The 21,257-nt window shown below is 41.9% G+C and overlaps 1 protein-coding gene across 1 annotated transcript in view; it reads left to right on the top strand.

Moving 5' to 3' along the window:
- The window catches only part of LOC145413757 (uncharacterized), a 125,855-nt gene extending 105,548 nt beyond the window's left edge, over positions 1–20,307 (top strand). Inside the window, exons 4-6 of the mRNA XM_080283414.1 lie at positions 1,089–1,225; positions 16,440–16,554; positions 19,759–20,307. Coding sequence (XP_080139540.1) covers positions 1,089–1,225; positions 16,440–16,554; positions 19,759–20,307 — 801 coding nt within the window. The remainder of the gene's footprint in view (positions 1–1,088; positions 1,226–16,439; positions 16,555–19,758) is intronic.
- The last annotated feature ends 950 nt before the right edge of the window (positions 20,308–21,257 follow it).

Below are 21,257 nucleotides of genomic sequence, written 5' to 3'. Positions count from 1 at the left end.
ATTATTATTAACACTGGGACGAATATCTTATTTTTCATATAAGCGAGGAAAAGAGAATGGGAGTCTACTGATAAAAGACAGAATGAAAATGCATCTCCCATTCTCTCAATCACCACTTTAAAATTTAGAAAGTGAATGAATATGGAAATGACGATGAGAAAGAGGAAATGAATACTGCATCTTCCGTTTACAAAATGAGCACCTGATAAAAATTCATGATCCTTCGTCTGCCTGGAAGAGGAAGCGAGAATTATTAATGGTTCAGCGATTAGGATTCAGACTTCAGGGTAAAGTTTTTGACCTTAGCTTGTCTCAAACTGCACACACACACACACACACACACACACACACACACATTGAAAAAGAAAAAAAACTAGAAAAAAAAAAAACATAGTACGAACAACAAAGGAGATGGTTTCTATTCTCTCTCTCTCTCTCTCATAAACAACCCACAGACTCTCCCCGGACCAATTTCTCCCAAGGTGAACTGTACACTTCAAAGGAATCCAATCTCGGGTCTTCTCCAGTGACCGTAAGACAACTTCTCTGTGAGAGGATCTACGTCTGAGGTTGGGTTGGGTGGAATTATGCGCTAGAACGGTTACAAATGCGCAGATATACAGTATATGCTACTCAGACTTCTCTCTCTCTCTCTCTCTCTCTCTCTCTCTCTCTCTCTCTGCGTACTCCAGCTAAAGGTACTAAAAAAGAAAAAGATGTAAAAATCAACAAAAATTAAGTAATGAAATTAACCAATAATAAAATTTAAAATGAAAAATGTCTGAGGGATGAATGGCGACACCTGCTGTTTGACTGAGAGGGAGACAATTTATAAATATGGACACAGTGAAAGAAAAACAGATTAAAGATAGCGAAACTATCCGTAAACCTTTCCCCACTATATCCGGCTATACTATTCCATTCTTCCCCTGTACAGACTGATATATCCGTATACTTTTCCCAGCTATATCCCACTACTCTTCCTTTTGTATGAAGTGAGAAAAATCCATATACACTTCCCACTACATCCCTGTCTTCTCCCGCTATATCTCACTACTCTACGCTATATCCCACTCTCTCCCTGTCAGGTTGCGGCCGAGCTCCAGTCTGGCATCTTCTTCTTCGGGATGTCCAACAGTCTGGTCAACCCTATCATCTACGGGGCCTTCCATCTCTGCCACTGCCACAAGAGGAAGGCTTCGTTCAATCTTATCGTCGTGAACAGGTAAGCAAGCTCGCCCATCCTCTCGGTCCGACACTTGCTCTTAGATTTTTTTACTAGCGCAATTAGTTCCTTTTTTCCTTACTGCACGTCCTCGTCATGCTCTTGTGTCTATCCCGTTCAAGTTTATCGTTTTTAAGCTAGCTCGGGCATGGATGATTTTGCTTTAGCAGTTAGGTGTCTAACATTTGCCATGCTTTCATTTTGTTTTGGTCTCTTGTCTCGTACAGGCTCATCGTCCTCCAAAAATAAGCTAATCCCCCCCTCCGCCCCCCCCTTCTCTCTCTCTCTCTCTCTCTCTCTCTCTCTCTCTCTCTCTCTCTCTCTCTCTCTCTCTCTCTCTCTCTCTCCCCCCGCCTTTTAGCAACTAATAATCTTGTTGCTCTTGTGTGTTATCATTTTTTCTTTTCATAACTCGTCGGCGAAGGAAGCTCCCAAGATCTTATTCTTTATCAGTTTATATCTGTATTTGGCACGTTAAAATATTCCTGTAAACTACAAATACAATCTGTGTTGACATAAAAATAGCAAGCAAGAAGTACAAGGTGTAAAACAGAAAGAGTATGTATAATAAATCAATAAATGAATAAATGAACTGCTAAAAACATAGGTGCTAAACAGACCTTATTTAATCTCATCGTCGTCAGCAGGTATGCAATCTTGACCTTTTCTCGGCTGCGTCCTCTTTAATATTGATTCCTATCACAATCATTTTCCGGCCATAGAGTCCCCTCACCCCTATTAATGAAGGAATGATTGAAGTCTATACAATCCCTTCATTTCTAAAAGTCAATCCCAATGTGAATAATCATCCTTTCAGTACAGTAATATTTTTCTTGTAGTTTATTCCTTATGTTACTTGCCATTATTACTAGTGACACAAAACCCATCTCACGATCGCCATCAGTATCAGCCATCAACTGAGCCTTTACGTATTTCGTTAACAAAAATTGGAAATATCAAATGCATAGAAGCCCTGAGCAAATGCACAGAATGTATAGCATGCATTACCTAAACATAACTGAGTGTGTGTGTGTGTGTGTGTGTGTGTGTGTGTGTGTGTGTGTGTGTGTGTGTGTGTGTGTGTGTGTGTGTGTGTGTGTGTGTGTGTGTGTGTGTGTGTGTGTGTGTGTGTGTGTGTACCTGATATCATTGGAAACCGATATAACCAGCGAAGATACAAAGCTTTCAAGGATAAAGGTTGTTGTAATAAAAGTAGTGAACGGAACTGGAGAGAGGACGGTGTAGTTATTATGCCTCAAAAGCAATGAACGAATATTGGCAAGAGCAAGGCAGTAGGTGGACAGTCAGTGATGATATGTGAAGCTGTGTCATGTAGGAGGACTTCTGGGTCTCAAGGAATGGATGATCAGGTCTATCCCCTATGTCTGACACACAAAAATAATTTTATTTTCTGACACGCAAATATAATTATGCATTCTGACACGCAAAAATAATTATACTTTCACACACGTTAAAACAATTATACTTTCTGACACGCAAAAATAATTATACTTTCTGACACGCAAAAATAATTATACTTTCTGACACTTTGGATGCTGATATGCTCAACTTATCTTCACTGACGTAGGAACTCCAAGCTAATTTCCATTTACAATGTCAACAAAGATACCTCAATTAAGTGGCACAACGTCAGCTCAGAGCATGATTTCACGCCAAATGACACACGCATTGTGGGTTGGCGATTCAAAAGACTGCCTAGGCCTACCGATAATGATGAATTTTGCAGGGATAAAAAAGAGAATAGTAGGTCAAAAGCGCAACCACTGAGGAAAAAATAATGACAAAAGAGCTCGTAATCGGTAAAGGTGAGGCGGATGTGGGGTTTGTCCTTTAAAGAGAAATTTCCTGTAACTATCTACCTATCTACCTGTCTACTTATCTTTGACTATCTATCGATCTGTCTACATCTACCTGTCTCCGTCTTTATATATCACTCTATGTATGTCTATCCATTTTTATCGATTTATCCGTCTATAGCCAGACGCCTAACCCACTCATTATTGCTACCTTCAGACGATTTTACTCAGCTGGAGAAATTTTTGAACTGGATGGGGTAAGATATAGCCTTGATTTACCCCTTCAATACGAGGGACCTTTTCTAAGTTCGATAAAATCGTTTGGAAATAGCACGCACACACACACACACACACACACACACACACACACACACACACACACACACACACAATTACGTCACCTACCTGAACGAGTTGATCCTAGACGGGCTCCTACAGCTTAAGCAAGATCGTCAAAATCGTCTAGAGATACGAAGAGCAATATATAATAATGACGTCATCATGATCAAAGAGCTGAAGCCTGCAAAGCACGAAAGGTTGCAACAGCTGGGTTATTCATATGCAACAAAAGCAGCAATATGTACGCAACGCCCAGGCACAAAAGCTTTTTCATGATAATTTTCCAAGCCGAAAACTTCACAAAAGACTGAACAGAAAACAAAATGGTTATATATCCCGCAATCGTTTAATTATATATTTTAATTTCTTTCTGTGTGTGTGTGTGTGTGTGTGTGTGTGTGTGTGTGTGTGTGTGTGTGTGTGTGTGTGTGGAACAGGGTGGAAAAGGGTGGATAGTAATGCCTGTGGTCTGGTTGTGGTGGAAGCCTCATGGTCAGGGACTCGTGGGTGGGTGGGGGTATCGGTGATCAATACAGCGGCCAAGGGAGGCTTCACTCCCTTACCCTCCTCCCCCAGTCTCGACATACCCCTAAACAAATACACTCACACACACACACACACACACACACACACACAAAACTTTCACATACGCGTATATCCCTCCGGTTTTCAGTAAGTATTAAAAAATTAAAGACAAGAAATCGCCCTTACTCCTTACCGAATGCAGTCAGACATCAACGACTATTAAGCCAATAAGAAATACGAAATAAATGTACATTAACGGTTGGGAAATGTTAGTACGACTTATACAATTATAAAATAATAGCAGTTCATTATAAGAACCAATAAAACTACACACTCCTTGATCAAGGTGAAATAATCAATGAAAATGGCATACAAAACACCTCTCTTGCGACTTTTCGGGTTGCATGGTAAATATTCAGATTACAATCAACTTCCACACTAGAGCTGAACATCATTCTACCACAATCGTCTGGTGGTACGGTGATTTAAAAATGTCTCTAATATTCTTTAACAGGACTCTCACTTTTTCGGGATACGAGGTAAGGGAGAGGTAATCCTTCGACATCAGTCCCCCTTCCTTGTTTAATAAGGTACGAAGCTGGTTGCAACACAAGTGCTGGGTGGTGGACTTGACACATCTTCATAACGTAAAAATCGATGATATTATTCCGTGAACAAATCATGGACTGCACTCTTAATGAACTATGAAATCTCTAATTATAATGTACGTATATAAACACTGAATCTCCGGTGCAAATTTATACCGTAATTTAAACATTTTCACGTAAATTCACCTCTCTTCATGTTTTCTTTCTAATTTCAAGCAATTTCCATTTTTCTGAATGACTGAACTCAACCCTTTTTCACTCTACCTTGTTTTTCCCTTCTCAGCCATCATGGGGATAATTAATTTTTCCCTACTGTTTTTTCATCGTATCTGAATTGCCTTGTCAGCGTGTTTTTCATTCCGCAATTTTCTTTTCACTGGACACTCCTTTTTTTTTTTTTTCTTTTTTAGTCTGTTTGGTTATCCATGACATCCTTTTATTTTTTAATTCTCTCTCTCTCTCCATTCTCTTCCTTGCGCCTCTCTATTTTCTCTCTTCCTCCTCCGTCTCTCCCTCTCTCCTCTCCAGACTCCCGTTCCTGAGCGACCACTATTTCGAGAGCCATTAGCCCTGCCTGCTCTCACTCTCCCTCGCTCTATAACCTTGCCTATCTATCTATCTACCTACCTACCTATCTATCTGTCTATCTGTTTATCAGTCCATCCTTCGGTCTTTGAGAATCAGTTACTGTCACTTAGTTATATTAATCCATTTCCAACTAAGTGTATGATGCAGGCTCGTATGTACACGGGTATATATGTAGTTATATCACTTTTTAGTATCCATTTCCAAATTCATGCGTACACATTACCTTCCTATGAAAAAAAAAAATCATCTATTATCAGTCACACTATATCAGTTTTTCAAATAAATCCATCTCTTGACTACATGGTTACTGTATGTCCTCCCGTGCATTCCATTATTTGTTTTTACTGAATACAGCATTATATCGTTTAGTGGCGTTCATTTATATTTAACAGTATAAGCCACTCACTCCGTTGACGTCCTTCGTGCTTCCTCTTAGTAGCATCTGTTTTACTCGACTTGGGGGACTTTTTCAAGCTTTATAAGTCTAGCCATCAATCCCTTCATCAATCCCTCTCTCCATCATTCCACTGAACCCTTGAACCATCCACCCAACAATCCATCCATCTGCTCGCAAACGTAAGGTGGCCCTTCCCACTACCCCGCACCTAACCATTTATCCATCCATATATATAATTATACCAACCATCCATCCATATATATAATTATACCGACCATCCAACCATCCATCCATCAGCCCCTTAACCAATCAGCATTACTCATCTAGACATCTACGTGACCAGGTTTCACATTAACACTCTTTCTTGAGCTAAATTACGTATAAGACTGCTTGTTTATGCATTTTTCATTACTTATGTATATAATTGCCATACACTTTACAAGCAAGCCAGAGTGAATGTTAGGGTAAAATAATACGAGAAACTATACAATTTCTGATAATTTTTAAGCAACTTGGAAGTTTCTTTATTCTGAAAACTGATCAAGATCCTTCCACCTCCGTCTCTCTCACACCCACCCACCCACCAGCCCTCGCAAGGTCCATATTACCGCCCTACGTGACCTCAGTTTCATCAGACACACACACACACAAACAAACAGAGAGGGAGAGCAAGGGCGTCGTTCAGGATGAACAAATCAGCACCAACACTAATTATCAACAAAGAGAAACTATGGACGTCATCGATTAGACCAGACCAATGAGGGATGGAGAGGGACAAGGCAGAAAATTCCTGTTTGTTTCTGTCTTTATAAGTATCTATTGTTCTACTTACCGGAATTTTTATGGATTACGTTTTTCTGTGTCCGTCCTTCCATCCATATATTTACTTTTTTACTCATATCCAGAATTTAAGTCCCCCTTCCCTCTCTCACTTTCTAACTATCCTTCCACCAGTCCATCTATTTACAAAATCAACTGTATTTGTATTGTGTCCGATTCTGGGCACAAAGTTGAGAAACAGTTACCCCAAGGCTCAGTTGTTCTTCCAAGAACACACCTCCACTTACCACTCGTCTATCCCAACTCTAACCCTTATTAACACTCTTATTCTACTTTTTCTACTTTCATGATAATACCAGAGTAACAAGCATTTGCAAATCCTAACCTCTCCTCATACATCATAGACCAAACGACTCCATTAATACCCTGCCGGAAATAGCAAACAATTGTACCTGTATCACGTTTGCATCGGTCCTTATCATATCCACTCAATGAATGGAACTTCTCCTCGGAGGGAGTGCGATGGCCAGAATTAACCCAGCCCTTAAGTGTAAATGGGGAAGAGGTGTCTGTAGGAAGTGATGCAGGTCAAAGTGGAAGTATTGCAGTACCTATGCTTTGTGTGTCAGAGTCCACGTTTCATCCATAGAGCACAAAATGCGGACATATGCAAGCACATAAAATGACATACTACCACCAACCCGTTTTAAAAGCCCATATTTTGTGGATTCGAACCCTGGACCCGCGACGCTGCCATCGAGCCATTCCAGCTCAGCAAACATCAGGGAACGGCTAATAAAAAGGGGGGTCGGTTTTATGAGCGGGAAAGAGAGGTCCTTATGAGAGATTTTGTGAGTTCTTTCGTTTTCACAGCAGCTTTGGCAGGGAATTTTGGCACCCCTTTTTATAACTTGATATTCGACAGACTGACTCAATCTGGACTCTATAAAGAAAATTGTGGTGTGCAAATGGCGAGGCCTGTGAGGCAGAGTCAGGACTTCTGGGATTTGAACTGTGCGTGTGTGATTTTTCCGACCTATTTGACTGGGTGCACGCCTGACAAATTCTCCAATTTTCACATTTTCTCTAGTAACATATCATAGCATAATATAACTTAGCCCAACCTTACCTACCTTACCATAACTCAGCCAATACATCCTAATCCAACCTAATCTAACCTTTCCTAGTTCTACCTTATCACCTCCTCCCCTCTCCAATGCATCCACTTTCGCATCCCTCTGCTCCCCGATTCCCTCCTTCGACCTCCTCAACCTCCACCTGCCCCAGCTTTCCCCCTCCCCCATCTCCACTCCACCTCCACCATGATCCTCCCCGTATACACACACTTCTAACCAGTCCTGCAATCTCCGTATCCACCTCACCTCCACACTCTTCCCCTTTCCACCTCCACTTCCACTCCCCTCCTTCACCACCTCAACATTTCTCATCCAGCCCCTTCCCCTCCACTCATCCACTCCTACATGATTGGTATTCTGCTTTCCAGTCATTATTATTTTACACCCTCTCTATCTCTCCACATTCTCGTAAAATTTAGCAACTTCCTCGAACGCGATCGGATGCAGTTTTATAAGTTTTTCGTCAGTGGCACATTCAGATTATGTATATGGGGACAGGATGTGTGTGTGTGGGATAGCGGAGTGGGATAGAAGTGTTGGGCAGACTGTAATCACACACACACACACACACACACACACACACACACACACACACACACACACACACACACACACACACACAGATTTAAAAAAGAAAAGATTTAAACATCGAGAGAAGGAGGAGGGGCAGGAGAACACGAGACGAGACAAGACAGACAAGAGTAATGTTCTGTGGCATCTCACGCTTATTATTGTGATGGCATAATAGAATCATATTCCAAGTGGCTATGGAGATTCTATTACACCTTCTCCTTACCGATTTATTCTGCCCATTACATCTTAATACTCTTTTGTATGTTAGTGATGCAGAACCATGTTAGTATTTAAAAAAAAATAGGAGTGAAATATAAGAGAATGTTAGGGTGAAATAAGCAAACTAAATCGCTAAATAAAAGGAAATACGAAGCCTCCTATGCCACTGCCCAAAAATATCATAACAAGGGGATCCAGTCACAGAATCACCGCTTCAGGCTGAGGAATGTAATTAATTCTATTTTTCTGCTAATCAGGCGACTATAGTTAGTAAGGAGGACCCTCTGGTAGTGAAGTAATTTATAAAGGCTATATCTATAATCTATTCACTCTAACTTGGCCTAAAATTCCCATCTCTCCTTCTTGAATACTTAACTGTAACAAGAGATTAACACCAGAATAAAATGGAAGGCACAAAGCAGTTCTATGGGAGAGGATCCACAGCCGTAACAATATCTATTCCTGCCACTTAGCTACGTGACATGAGCTGCGAAAGGACGAAAATCTGGGCCAAGTTAAACCAAGTAAAGATTCTTGCATGAAAAGTCTCCTAAGCTATTTAAGTCGCACGGTAAAGGCAAGATTATACTACACTCGTTCATTTTAACCAGTCAAGAATAAGTGCTATGGAAAGCGATGTAGAGCCGTGGTTTTGTCTTATTCTGCCACTGATCTACGAGAAATAAGCTGCAAAAGTGAAAATCTCCGCCTCAATTAAAGTATATGAACTTTTGAAAAAGGCGTCACGTTCCCCATGATAAAAATACAGCAACCACAAACGCTCAAAGTTTCTATATACGTGCACGGAATGAAATATTTACATATACAAAAAACAAAATTCATCCATCCTTTGAGCCCACTTGGCATCACAAGGACCAGGATACACCCCATGATCTCATGAATAATTCTCTCTCTCTCTCTCTCTCTCTCTCTCTCTCTCTCTCTCTCTCTCTCGATATTTTTTTGCCCAGCTTAAAAATATCCAAAATACTCAAAATATCTAGTGACGCTTCAAGGTTGAGTAATGCAGAGATGAAAATATTTTTACATGTGCGTTTTTTTTTCCTCGGCAAATTTACCATTTTTTTATTTTTTATTCAATGGATTGCTGCTGCTTTAATCATGGAAAATATTTATATATGCTTGATTTGGAGGACAGGATATTTTTCTCTAGATGAGTAATTATGACGACTGAGTTGCAACATGGAGTATTTTCTACCTATCTATCCAAGTCCATCTGTCTATCTGTTGATTTATCTATCATCTATCTATTTATCTCTCCATCTGCCTACCTATCGAATCTATAAAGAGATGCTATAGCCTAGGAAAGGAGTGGCCATAAACAATTCATCTCATGTCACCTTGTCCCCTGCCATCAGGCTGACCTTCCTCCAACTGACAACCCCCTCACTCATACACCTCCATCTGTCTAAACTTGCCCTAGAATTATCATCTCACCATTTCGAATGCTGCTCTGTAACAGGAAATCAACACTATTATACGATGTTAGCAATTTAAGGAGTGATATAGAGGGAATGTAGAGCCGCAGCACTGGCTTATTCTGACTCTGAACAAAGGGATACTGGCTGGAAAATGGCGAAAATATCTGCCAAGTTAAGGTGAGCGAACTATAGATGTCCTCTTCAAACCACAGTGACTAAATTCCTACTCTTTCATTTATCTGTTTTCCTTGCTTTTCTTTCGTCATCATTTATGTCTACCTCACTAACCTCTCTCTCTCTCTCTCCTTACAGTTTCCCCTCGAAACGAAAAAATAAACTGATTCACTTGTTTTTCTCGACCTCTGTTTTTTCCTCCTCTGTTTTTTTTTATCGCTACGTATCCCTTTTTTTTCTCCCAGTCTGATTTTTTTCCCCTCCTTTTTTTATTTTCATTTTTCATATTTCATTTTCTGCATTCTCGTTTTCTTCGCTCACTTTAAATATATTCCATAGTTTTCTTTACTGCTGTCATTATTCTGCTAATTATCTTCATTATCATTTCTTATCTAATAAAACATTTCTTCCCTTACATATTATTCACTGAACACTCATTTTCATTTTCCTTCGATTTTTTCTTTTCCTCTCCCCTCCTCTTCTCTCCTCTCCTCTCATTTCCTTTCGTCTTCTCTCCTCTCTCCATCTTCCTCTGTTTCCAGTATCATTTTCTCCTAAAGATCTTGATCTTGTTTTTCCAATTTCATAGCTTTTCATTCTTCTGTTCATTCTCTCCTCTAACTGACCATTATCTACATATTCTCCGTTCACTTCTCTCCTCTTCTTTCCTTATCTCCCCTCTCCTCTCCTCTCCTTTCCATCCCTTTCTTTTCCTCTCCTCTCCTCCCTTCTTCTTCTCTCTTTTCTCCTCTATAGATTTCTCACAACGAATATTCATCTTCATTTCCTACTTCCACTTTTCTCCCTTTACTCCTCAACTCTGTTCTCATTTGGCTCCATTTTTTCCCTTCACTCTTTTGGAATTTCCTTCTGCCTTACCTCATAATATTCCCTTGTACTCTCTCTCTCTCTCTCTCTCTCTACCACTTTACTGTTCACACCTTCCCCCTCCTTCATCTGTCATGCATACCCTCCTGCTCTCTCTTCCCCCTCCTTCATCTGTCATGCATACCCTCCTGCTCTCTCTTCCCCCTCCTCCCTCCCTCCCTTTATCTCACTTTGTCACAATCTTGCTCTCATTTACTCTCTCCTCCACTTTTTTCACCTTCTCACCCTCCCTCTCTCTCCCTCCTTCTTTCTCTCACCGTCATGATCTTTCAATTCCCTTGTGTCAATCACCTCTCTCTCTCTCCCAATCTTCTCCTCTCGCCAACAACTTTCCGTTCCTTTAAATCTTAATCGCTTCCCACTTCTTAAGACTTTTTTCAATTACCTTTCACTTCCCTCTTCTTAAGTCTTCCTCCAATTACCTTTCCTTGTCTTGTCTCTTTCCCCCCTCTCCCTCCTCCTTCTTCTTCCCCTCCTTCTGCTCACCCTCCTCCTTTTCCCTCTCATGCTCCCCCGGCCTTCTTCCTCCTTCCCCCCCTTCTCTTCCTCCACTTCCTCTTCCTCCTTCGCCTCCTCTTCCTCCTTCACTTCCCTCCTCCTCTTCCCGTCCACACCCCCTCTTCTTCCTTAAACCCTGCCTCTCCTTCACCCCTCCTAAAACTCTCTCCCTCTTCTCCCTCCTCCACCACTCTCCCCTCCTCTCCTCCTTTCCAAATTCCCATCCCCTATTTCAGGCCTTCTCCCCTCCCCTCCTCCCTTACATACCCCCCCATCCCATTCTCACCCCCACTTTCCTCATCTTCGGGGCACTCCCGTAATGAGACGAGGCTGAGTAATCGTCACATCTCCACTCGCCTGGCTCAGACCAATTAGAGCGGCCAATGTGAAGGATAGGTTCTCCTGAAATCACTCCTAGCTTATCCAATCCGTCGCCGGCTCCTTATTTTCCTATACTTTTCCTTTAATTTTAATACATTCAACAGCCTACTTCCTTATTTTTTATGCATTTTTTGAGGAGGCAATGTCAAGAATTAGTTCCCGTGAAATCGCTCCCTATCTTATCCAGTCATATGCTACCACCTTTTTCTTAGCTTTCCTTCTCATTTTATTTTCATATCTGTAAAAATTTCTTTCCTTATTTTTCGGATTATGTAACTTTAGAGGAGATAATGACAAGGATTAGTTCGCCTGATTTCACTTCTAGCTTATCCAGTCCGGTGTTCTCCTGTCTTTCCTGAATTTTTCTTCTTTTCATCCAACCCTACGCCGGTCCCATTATTCCCAGTTCCTTTTTATTCATTGATCCAACTTCGTCAATGCTTACTTTTCGCTCATTTCTCGAATTACTGCCTTTTATCACCATTCCCTTGTTTTATCCTCTTTCCCTAACTCTGATGTTTTTAATTTTTTAACTATTCCATCCTTTCTTATTTACCTTTATTTTTGGTTCCTATCCTTGCTTTTCTTACTGATGCGAGTATAATTCTCTCCAATAATGTAGAGCATGTTCCGTAAATCTTCCCTACTGGAGTAAGCTCATTACAAAAGTCGCAGCTGACCAAACTTAATTTTATGCCTTCAAGTTTTATGGACAAACCACAAACTCATCATCAGTATTTTCAAAACGGAACTTTGAATCTCATTATCAACACAAGTCCACCTCGAACAGTAATGAAAAGTATAGTTAAAAAATGAAACAAAATAATAATAATCCCGCTTTTTACCCAACTTGTGGGATTATTAAAGGACATGAATTACAACCTAGCGGTGAAAAAAGGCCTAGTGTTTCTACTCCAAACCAATATGGATAGATCAGATAGACAGACACATTGATAGACTGACTGACTGATATAGAAAGACAGACAAACATACAAACAGACAGAGACAGACAGATAGATACATAGCGTTATAAACAGCAAATTTTTATTTCGGCAAACGCCACAAAACAACAAACAATAATCAATACTTACTGAAAAATAAAAATGAAAAGAGACAAGGAAGTGAAACGATCCATACCCACAAAACACACTAACTCATACTAGCTCACCGAACCAGACCACTGGAAGGAGAAAGAACTGAAGCGATAAAATGAAACACAAAAATGATGTGAAGACTCAAATGTGGGCAGAGGACAGCAACCCAAAACAGACCAGGGAGAAGATTAATAACGTAAAATAAAGATAGTTCTAAAAATAGTTCTATGATGCTGTGACTGAGGATGTTACAAAAGGCCATCGTGACAGAAATCAGGACATAATATGGAGGTCGAAAAAAAACGAATGGCCAGCATGATAAAGGAGGCTGAACTTGGCCGTGCCCTGGAAACATATTAATTACTTAACGTTTCCAGAGCAATGACAAGTACTTGAATATTCATCTCTCTTTCTCTCTCCCTCTCTCTCGTAATGAAGGGGTTAAAACGCTCTAACCACCTTCTTAACTAAAAGAAAAAAAAGCCATCAAAATGTGGCAGCACAAACATGGAAAAAAAATTATGGTGGCAAAAGGAAGAATGGACGGCGTCATAATGCCTCACCGGGGATATAACTTTTACTTAATTTATTTTTATTCTTACTTTTTTTTACCCAAGAATATACAGAACAGTCACAGTGGAGGACTGAACTGTAATGTGTGTGTGTGTGTGTGTGTGTGTGTGTGTGTGTGTGTGTGTGTGTGTGTGTGTGTGTGTGTGTGTGTGTGTGTGTGTGTGTGTGTGTGTGTGTGTGTGTGTGTGTGTGTGTGTGTGTGTGTGTGTGTGTGTGTGTGTGTGTGTGTGTGTGTGTGTGTGTGTGTGTGTGTGTGTGTGTGTGTGTGTGTGTGTGTGTGTGTGTGTGTGTGTGTGTGTGTGTGTGTGTGTGTGTGTGTGTGTGTGTGTGTGTGTGTGTGTGTGTGTGTGTGTGTGTGTGTGTGTGTGTGTGTGTGTGTGTGTGTGTGTGTGTGTGTGTGTGTGTGTGTGTGTGTGTGTGTGTGTGTGTGTGTGTGTGTGTGTGTGTGTGTGTGTGTGTGTGTGTGTGTGTGTGTGTGTGTGTGTGTGTGTGTGTGTGTGTGTGTGTGTGTGTGTGTGTGTGTGTGTGTGTGTGTGTGTGTGTGTGTTCGACAAGACATCAGACCTGGGCTAACTGCGCTTGGAGGGGAAATCAGAAACCGATTATCATCCCACGTGTCCCCCACTTCACCCCTCCGACCGAGGCATACCCCGCCTGAACAGACATAACCTACATTCCCTGGCTGGCTGGGGTCACTGCACAAATGCACATGTGATGCCTTTGTGTGGAATCGGAGGGCCCACTCAACCGACCCCTTACACCTCACTAAACTTTACCCACTTTGAAAAGCTCTCTCTCACTGGAAGGATTTATAAAGGCTATATCTAGTGTAACCCCTCTAGTTCGAAAGATCTGGCTCAAGCTGAATAAACTCGTCTGGAGATGACAAGAATAAAAGCTAAAAGACACAGCTACAGTCTGAGAGTCCTGGAATTAATTATCTGAACCAGGCTGATGTTTTTAATATTTATTCCTGCTGTTACCTGGCGATTTTATTAAACACAGGAAAGCTGTCTCGTAATGAGGTGGTATGTTATGGATGTACCTAATCCCCCCGGCTCGGGAATCTATCCTGAGCTGATCAAGGTGTGTGTGTGTGTGTGTGTGTGTGTGTGTGTGTGTGTGTGTGTGTGTGTGTGTGTGTGTGTGTGTGTGTGTGTGTGTGTGTGTGTGTGTGTGTGTGTGTGTACACGCGCGCGCGTTTTCCTCTGACCCAATTCATTCTAAGCGTGAATGATATATATGCATGAATGTATGTTTCCATTTTTGCACGAGAACAAACAGGTCACATATTGGTAATGAACATGCGAAACGGTAATCACCGTAAAGTCGTAAACCTATCAATATGCAATATCGTATCATACCTATCAACAAACGTGGGAGAAATCTAAATACCTTGATCCTACACAACACTTCCCATCATACACTCTGACGTCAAATGAACATTTAGTCTCAAGAGTATTTCCAGTATTTTAGTCATGATTCAGTTTATGACATTACAGTATACCGAAAACCTACGTGAAATCAACCATTATCCTGTTGGAGATTACTAATATTACATTTTATTTTTACGTATCGAAATTTTCTGCGTTAAAATGAATTTGCAGCCCACGGAAACTAATCATTAATATATTTTTATGTACCCAAACTTTTTCACTACACTGAATTTATGACACACATAAACAACTTATTAACGCATTTTATAGATACGTATTGATAATATGTTACAATGAATTCAAAACAACTAAGCACACAGGCAATAAGTCATCCAAGCATGCAACATTTTTAATCATTATACTTTGAATACGAAACTATTACTGTTCCATCCGGTCACTTAACCCTTTCAGTTCAATTACGTTTCCTTCTTTCTTTTTTCTTTTCTTCTTCTTTCTTTTCCATTATGGACGATTTTCTTCAGCTTAAGGGAGACATAAAAAGCTGGAGAAGTGATGTCACTGCATTTAAAATTTACTGCATCTCATGTCCTCATTTACCATCTTCAATCTAGTGACGCCTTGTTTAGGTATTCGAGCTACTTTCAGGCAATTCTACTCCAACTAGGAGACACTTTTCGAACTGGAGTGGTTAGACAGCATTCATTAATCCTTTAATTACTAGGGTACTCTTATAAGCTGGATAAACTCGTCTATTAGTGACAAGAATAAAATATATCATTGAGTCGAAGGAGATTATGAGAAGGATCAGAATAGTTGCCAAACACAACATCATTACAGTCATTTGGAGATCGTCACAAACCAAAACCATATGCCACTTTCCTCAACCCATTGAAATCAAATCAAAGCTCACTTACCCTGCAGTCCATAAACAAAGCAAAACTCCGTGTCATCATACACTCCAACTTTGCAATTTACAGCCCACTCCCACACCTCACCAACTCCTGTCATTATTTACGAGAGTGATATGTTAGCAGAAAAGCGCTCCTACCCTACCCTACCATACCCTGGCCTAACCCCACTAGCCAATATTGCTCCGTGTCAGTTTCAGTATTACCAAAACCAATATCCACCTCCCACACACATGTCCCACATCCCGCTGACCACCATGTTTGGAAAGCTGGGATCGGTGGCTAACACTAAAGCAGTTCCGCGTCAGAATCAGCATTTACACGTCTTTCTTACTAACAAACTAACTATCTTTTATTTCAAGTCCATTACCATCACCTCTACTGCCAAATATCCCCACATTTTCCCACACCCCACCTGACCATCACGTCGGGGAGGCTGGGAACGCTAGCCCACTAACACTAGCGCAGTTCTTTGTCAGTTTCGGTATTTACAAATTTTCTTGCTGTCAAATCTGGGGTATCTACAAAATTCTAACTATAACAGTAATGAATCCACAACTACCCCGACAGTTTTACCCACACCCCAAAAATACCCCCACACCTTTTTCCACACCCCACAAATATCCCCACACCCTCACAATATTCCCACACTTTTCTCCACACCCCACAAATATCCCCACACCCTTCCCCACACCCCACAAATATCCCCACACCTTTCCCCACACCCCGCAATATCCCCATACCTTTCCCCACACCTCACAAATATCCCCACACCCCACAAACATCCCCACACCTTCCCCCACACATTCCCATTGACCATCACGTCGGGGAGGTTGGGAACGCTGGCTAACACTACCGCAGTTCCGTGTCGTTGCAGAGATGGGTCCCACCTACGGTATCGGGCCGCTGGAAGGGCAAGCACTCGCTCCACCACCTGTAGGTCATCGGCAGCTGAGCTGGATACGTCTGTGGTCAACGTCTTCGAGGATGGGGTAAGGTGCTAAGGTGCATGGAGTGGTGTGGGAATATGCATGGGTGGGTGGGTGGGTGGATGGATGGATGGATGGATGGATGGATGGATGGATGGATGGATGGATGGATGGATGGATGGATGGATGGATGGATGGAGGGAGGGAGGGAGGGAGGGAGTGATAGAAGGATGAAGATATAGATAGATAGATAGATAGATGGATAGATAATAGATAGACAGATAGACAGACAGAGTAACAGACAGACACAGACAGACAGAAAGAGAGACAGACAGACAGATAATAAGAGATCATTCACAATACAAGCAAAATTAACACAATACATAAGCTAAGAAAAAAACGAATACGTACTGAATTCCTTGCACATCCAATCATATAAGGAAGATAAGTCTCTGAGATGAACAACCTATTTATAGTCACGATAGGAGAGAAGAAAGCACCTCAGCGTGTGATTGCAAAGAAGAATGGGCAACGCACGAGATGGGGAGAAATGGATACCAAGCATAAATAAACACTTACAGGCCAAGAGGGTAAGTAACTGAGCAGTGGAGCTTGTAAGGCCGACAGATTCTTTAGTTTTATTTAGACTTACGACAAAAAGGGAACTCAGTGCATGGATGAGCGAACGATGATCGAGAAAGGAGTTAATGGATCTCTTAACTACACAAATAAATACAAGCCTAGGTGAAAAACAATTCAGGTGAAGAGATGGTAAGATGGATGACTCTAGTAGGTTTATTTACAGTCGCTATAGAGCAGAAGAAAGGAGGTCAGTGCATGAATGAATAAGAACAAGGCACGAGAATGGAGCAATGAATCCCTTGCTTAAAAAAACGCATACAAGATCAGGTGCTAAGTAATTCAGGCGAGGAGATGGTAAGATGGATGCTCCTTACAGCCTGAACACAAGCTAATTTACTACACGGAATACCTGAGTGAGGCAAGGTTGGGAAAAGAGGTAGGTGAGAGAGGAGAGAAGACGAGAAGTGGAAAGGAGAGGTGAGGTGAGGTTAGGAAAGGTAAGGAGAGAACAGCAGTGAGAAGAGAGAAGAGATAATAGGGAAGGAGAGGAGAGGAAAGCAGGAGAGAAGAGGGCAGGTGGATGAGAGGAGAAGGTAGGGGAGAAAAGAAAAATAAATGAGAGAGGAAGCAAGAAGGTAGAGGAGGAGCTGGAGGAGGAGAGTGAATATTTACTTAGGAGGGTCAAGATGGCAAGAATATAATGGAATTTGCTGTACGAGGAGGGGCAGCAGGAGTGAAGAGGGGAAGACGGGAGAGAAAGAGCGTAGACGAAAAGTATGAAGGGAGAGGGAGGAATGGAATGGAGGGGAGGGAGCTCACGAAAAGGGAGCAAGATAGGGGTGGGGGGAATGAGAAGATGAGGGAGAGAGAAGGAGAGGAATGAAAAGGGGAGAGCAGGAGAGGTAGGATATGAATGAAAGAGAGACAGGAGAGAAGAGAACGGAAAGGAATGAAAGGGAAGGAAGGGAGTGGAAGGGTGAATAATGAAACAGGAGGAAATAAAAAGTAACTAAGTGAAATGGGAGGCAGACAGCGAGAGACAGCAGGGATAGAAGGAAAAGGAAGGAGTGGAAAGAAGGAAGAGGAAGTGAAGGACGAGAGGGAAGGTTGGGAGTTTACTGGGAAGAATTTAATGTGGGAGATGAGGGGTGGTGTTAATAAAGGGAGACCGCGCATGAACACTGGAAAGAGGGTTAAAGAGAGGCAGAGAGAGGGACGAAGCAAGATGGGGGTTGGAACGGGAGGGAGAGGGAAAGGGAGAAAAACAGGGAACGGGAGGAACAGAGGGAAAAGGAGGAAACAGGGAAAGAGAGGAAAGTAGGGGATGGCGGGAAAAGAGGGAAAGATAGTAAACAAACGGGGATGAAAAATGAAGGAGGAAGTGAATAAAAGGGAGAAAGGGGAGAGAAGAAGGAAGGAAGCGAGAGAAAGGCAGGACGAGAGAGGGAAGCGAGAGAGGTTGAAAAAGTATATTTATTGTGAAAGAAGAGTAATATGCAAAGATGCATGGGAGAAAAAAAAGACCGCACAACAACACAGGGAAACGGAAGGAGTAAAGTGTGTGTGACAGAGAAGAGGGCGAGTAATGCAGGTGAATTGCAGGTATGGAGGGAAGGACAAGAATGGAATGAATGGGAAGAAGTAGACAGGAAGGGAGCGAAAGGCGGGAGATAAAGAAATTACATGACAAAAAGAAAGCTCAAAGGGACATCGGGAAGGAGGAGGAAGTGAAATGAAGGAAGGAAGGGTTGAATAGGAGTCGGAGAATGACGAGGGGCAGGACATGAAGGGCAACATAGGAGGAGGGAAGGAATGAGAAGATATAGAGACTAGTGGAGAAGGAGGGGAAGTTTAGTTAGTTGCAGAAAAAGATGAGGGAAATGAAGAAATACCGATAATGATAAAAGAGAAAAGGAAAGGGAAGGAGGAAAATGGGAAAGGGACAGCAAGACAGGAAAGAGTAAGGACAAAAGAGTGAATATCTAGACAAATGCAGACTTGAAGAGCAGACAGGAGAGTAGGACGGTAATGAAATGAAGGACGGAGGAAAGACAGAAGGTGAAGGTCATGGAATGGAGAGGAAAGAGGAGTAATGGGACACGGACGGAGCGACAGGGGAGTGTGCGAGTGTGCAATATACGAGAGTTCTTGTTCATGTGTAATCGCTTTTCAGTCACCATAAATTTCCAACGCTCTCGCCAAACACGAAATCACAGGAGATTAAGTGCGTTTGCAGAGGAAAAAAAACTGGTAACAACCATTACTAAGTACTAATGATACAAATATCAACAACCATACCATATACCGCTATGGAGACAGGTGGGTAATTCATTCAGGCTAACGTTTCGCGATGTCACGGGACTGATGAATCTCAGAAACAACCACATTATCCGTCTACCTTTATTATTTATTAACAACCACCTCTTTTTTCCCCAGGTTCGCTCTTCCTATAGTAGCCGGTCGATTCGTCAACATCTTTCTATCTATTTCCTCTCTATCCAGCCTTTTAAACTCCTCATTTAATTTAGCTATACTTAACTCAAGCTTAACAATCCTTTTTCACTGCCTCAATTACTCTCTTCACCCTTCCAAGCTCTTGTTTCATCATCAAAATCCTTTCACACTCCTCCATCACTTCTCTCTCCGTCACTTCACTAACCACCACCTCTCTTCTAATCCCCTCAGGTCCGCTACTCCTTCAGACGCCGCTCAAGTCGCCAAAGGTCATGTCGGGGAGGCGGGGGCTTAGAAGGTGGAGAAGGGGCCTTTAGGAACTCCTTTCGCTATGGCCGCAGTGTCAAATCCCACTTCTCGCCCTCCCACCAGTCCCCGAACAAGACATTCCTGGGGTTTGAGGGCTTGAGACCACTTACACAGAGTCTCGAGGAGGAAGACGAGGACAGGGAGAAGAAGGCAATGCTCCTGGACGGGGAGCTCAAGGCTGGGGAATGGGTTAAGGAGCACCACTATCCTCACCATCAACTACAGGCAGCGGATATCCAGCCCAGCACACAGCTAAATCGCTACCAACACCACCAGCTTCAAGTCCCAGATATGCAACCAAAGACACAGCTACAGGAGACTGTCAATGGTAGAACGCTTATAGACTCCCTAAATAAAGGCGAAAATATGACTAATGAAGGAAAGGAGACTAACTTGCATCCACTGTGTCCTTGTAATAACTTCGCCAGACTGCAAGTTGAGCTGCCGAAACAGTCCGACACGCAGCTGTAATTGTGGGAAAAGGGGAAACAGCTGCTGGGGGAGCAGCTGTTTCTACTGACACTCTCCGGTTCTAGTGTAATACAGGTTTGGCACTAGCTGGAATAAAATGCCAGAGTTGTTCCCGACCTTCACAGAGTTGGTGGTACACTCAGTCTACGGTGACTTATTTTCAGCTATGTAAAATCGTGTGGTGCTAGTTGGAATGAAATACTAGAGTTGTGCCGATTGTGAAAGTTCAGTGTCTTGCTATACACTATGTGAATAAAATCGTCTGAAGTTAGCACGCAAACAAAAAAGAAACAAAGGACGTCACCGTAGTGAAGGCGTTAAAAGATATATAATATCTAGATATACTGTCAAAAATAATTCGCTAAGGAAAACGTGCTACAAAACCTGATCCGACTAGAATACACTCAAAAAATAAAAGCTAGATGCATTATGAGATTCAGAAAGCAGACAGGGAAAAGCACAGCTGCAAGGGGAAGTAACTGTGCTTTCTCAAGACTTACTGTAGAGGCGTAGGGGGAAGAGGATTAACCCTTCACTACGATGGCGTCTCTCTCTCTCTCTTTCTCTCTCTCTCTCTCTCTCTCCAGACGGTTTTAATGAGCTTAGGCTAATGTGATGAGGGACAGCTTCCATTAGCCCTTACAAAACGAAATGACTTCCATAATTTGTGCAGAAATCGTCTCGGTAATGATATAATACTTATGTCACCAAAAAAAAACAAAAAAAAACGGTATCTTTCGCATTATGTTTTAGCTCCTTTTCAGACCCTTTTCCTCAGTTTAAACGAGACTTTTCCAACTGAGAGGATTCTGACAAGGCCTAAATTAACCCCTTCACTACTAAGAGAACTATTTTAAGTTCAACAAGAGTTTAGGGCAGCAATAACAACCACTCTACAAAAAGACGACACAGAACCGAAGTAATACTAGAATATGTAGTTTGCAGGTGTA

Source organism: Coenobita brevimanus, chromosome 97 (assembly GCF_032717465.1).
Source record: "Coenobita brevimanus isolate Jiangsu-jjx chromosome 97, ASM3271746v2, whole genome shotgun sequence".
Lineage (NCBI taxonomy): Eukaryota > Metazoa > Arthropoda > Malacostraca > Decapoda > Coenobitidae > Coenobita > Coenobita brevimanus.
Note: the sequence above shows the minus strand (reverse complement) of the source record. Positions and strands in the feature narration are given on the sequence as shown.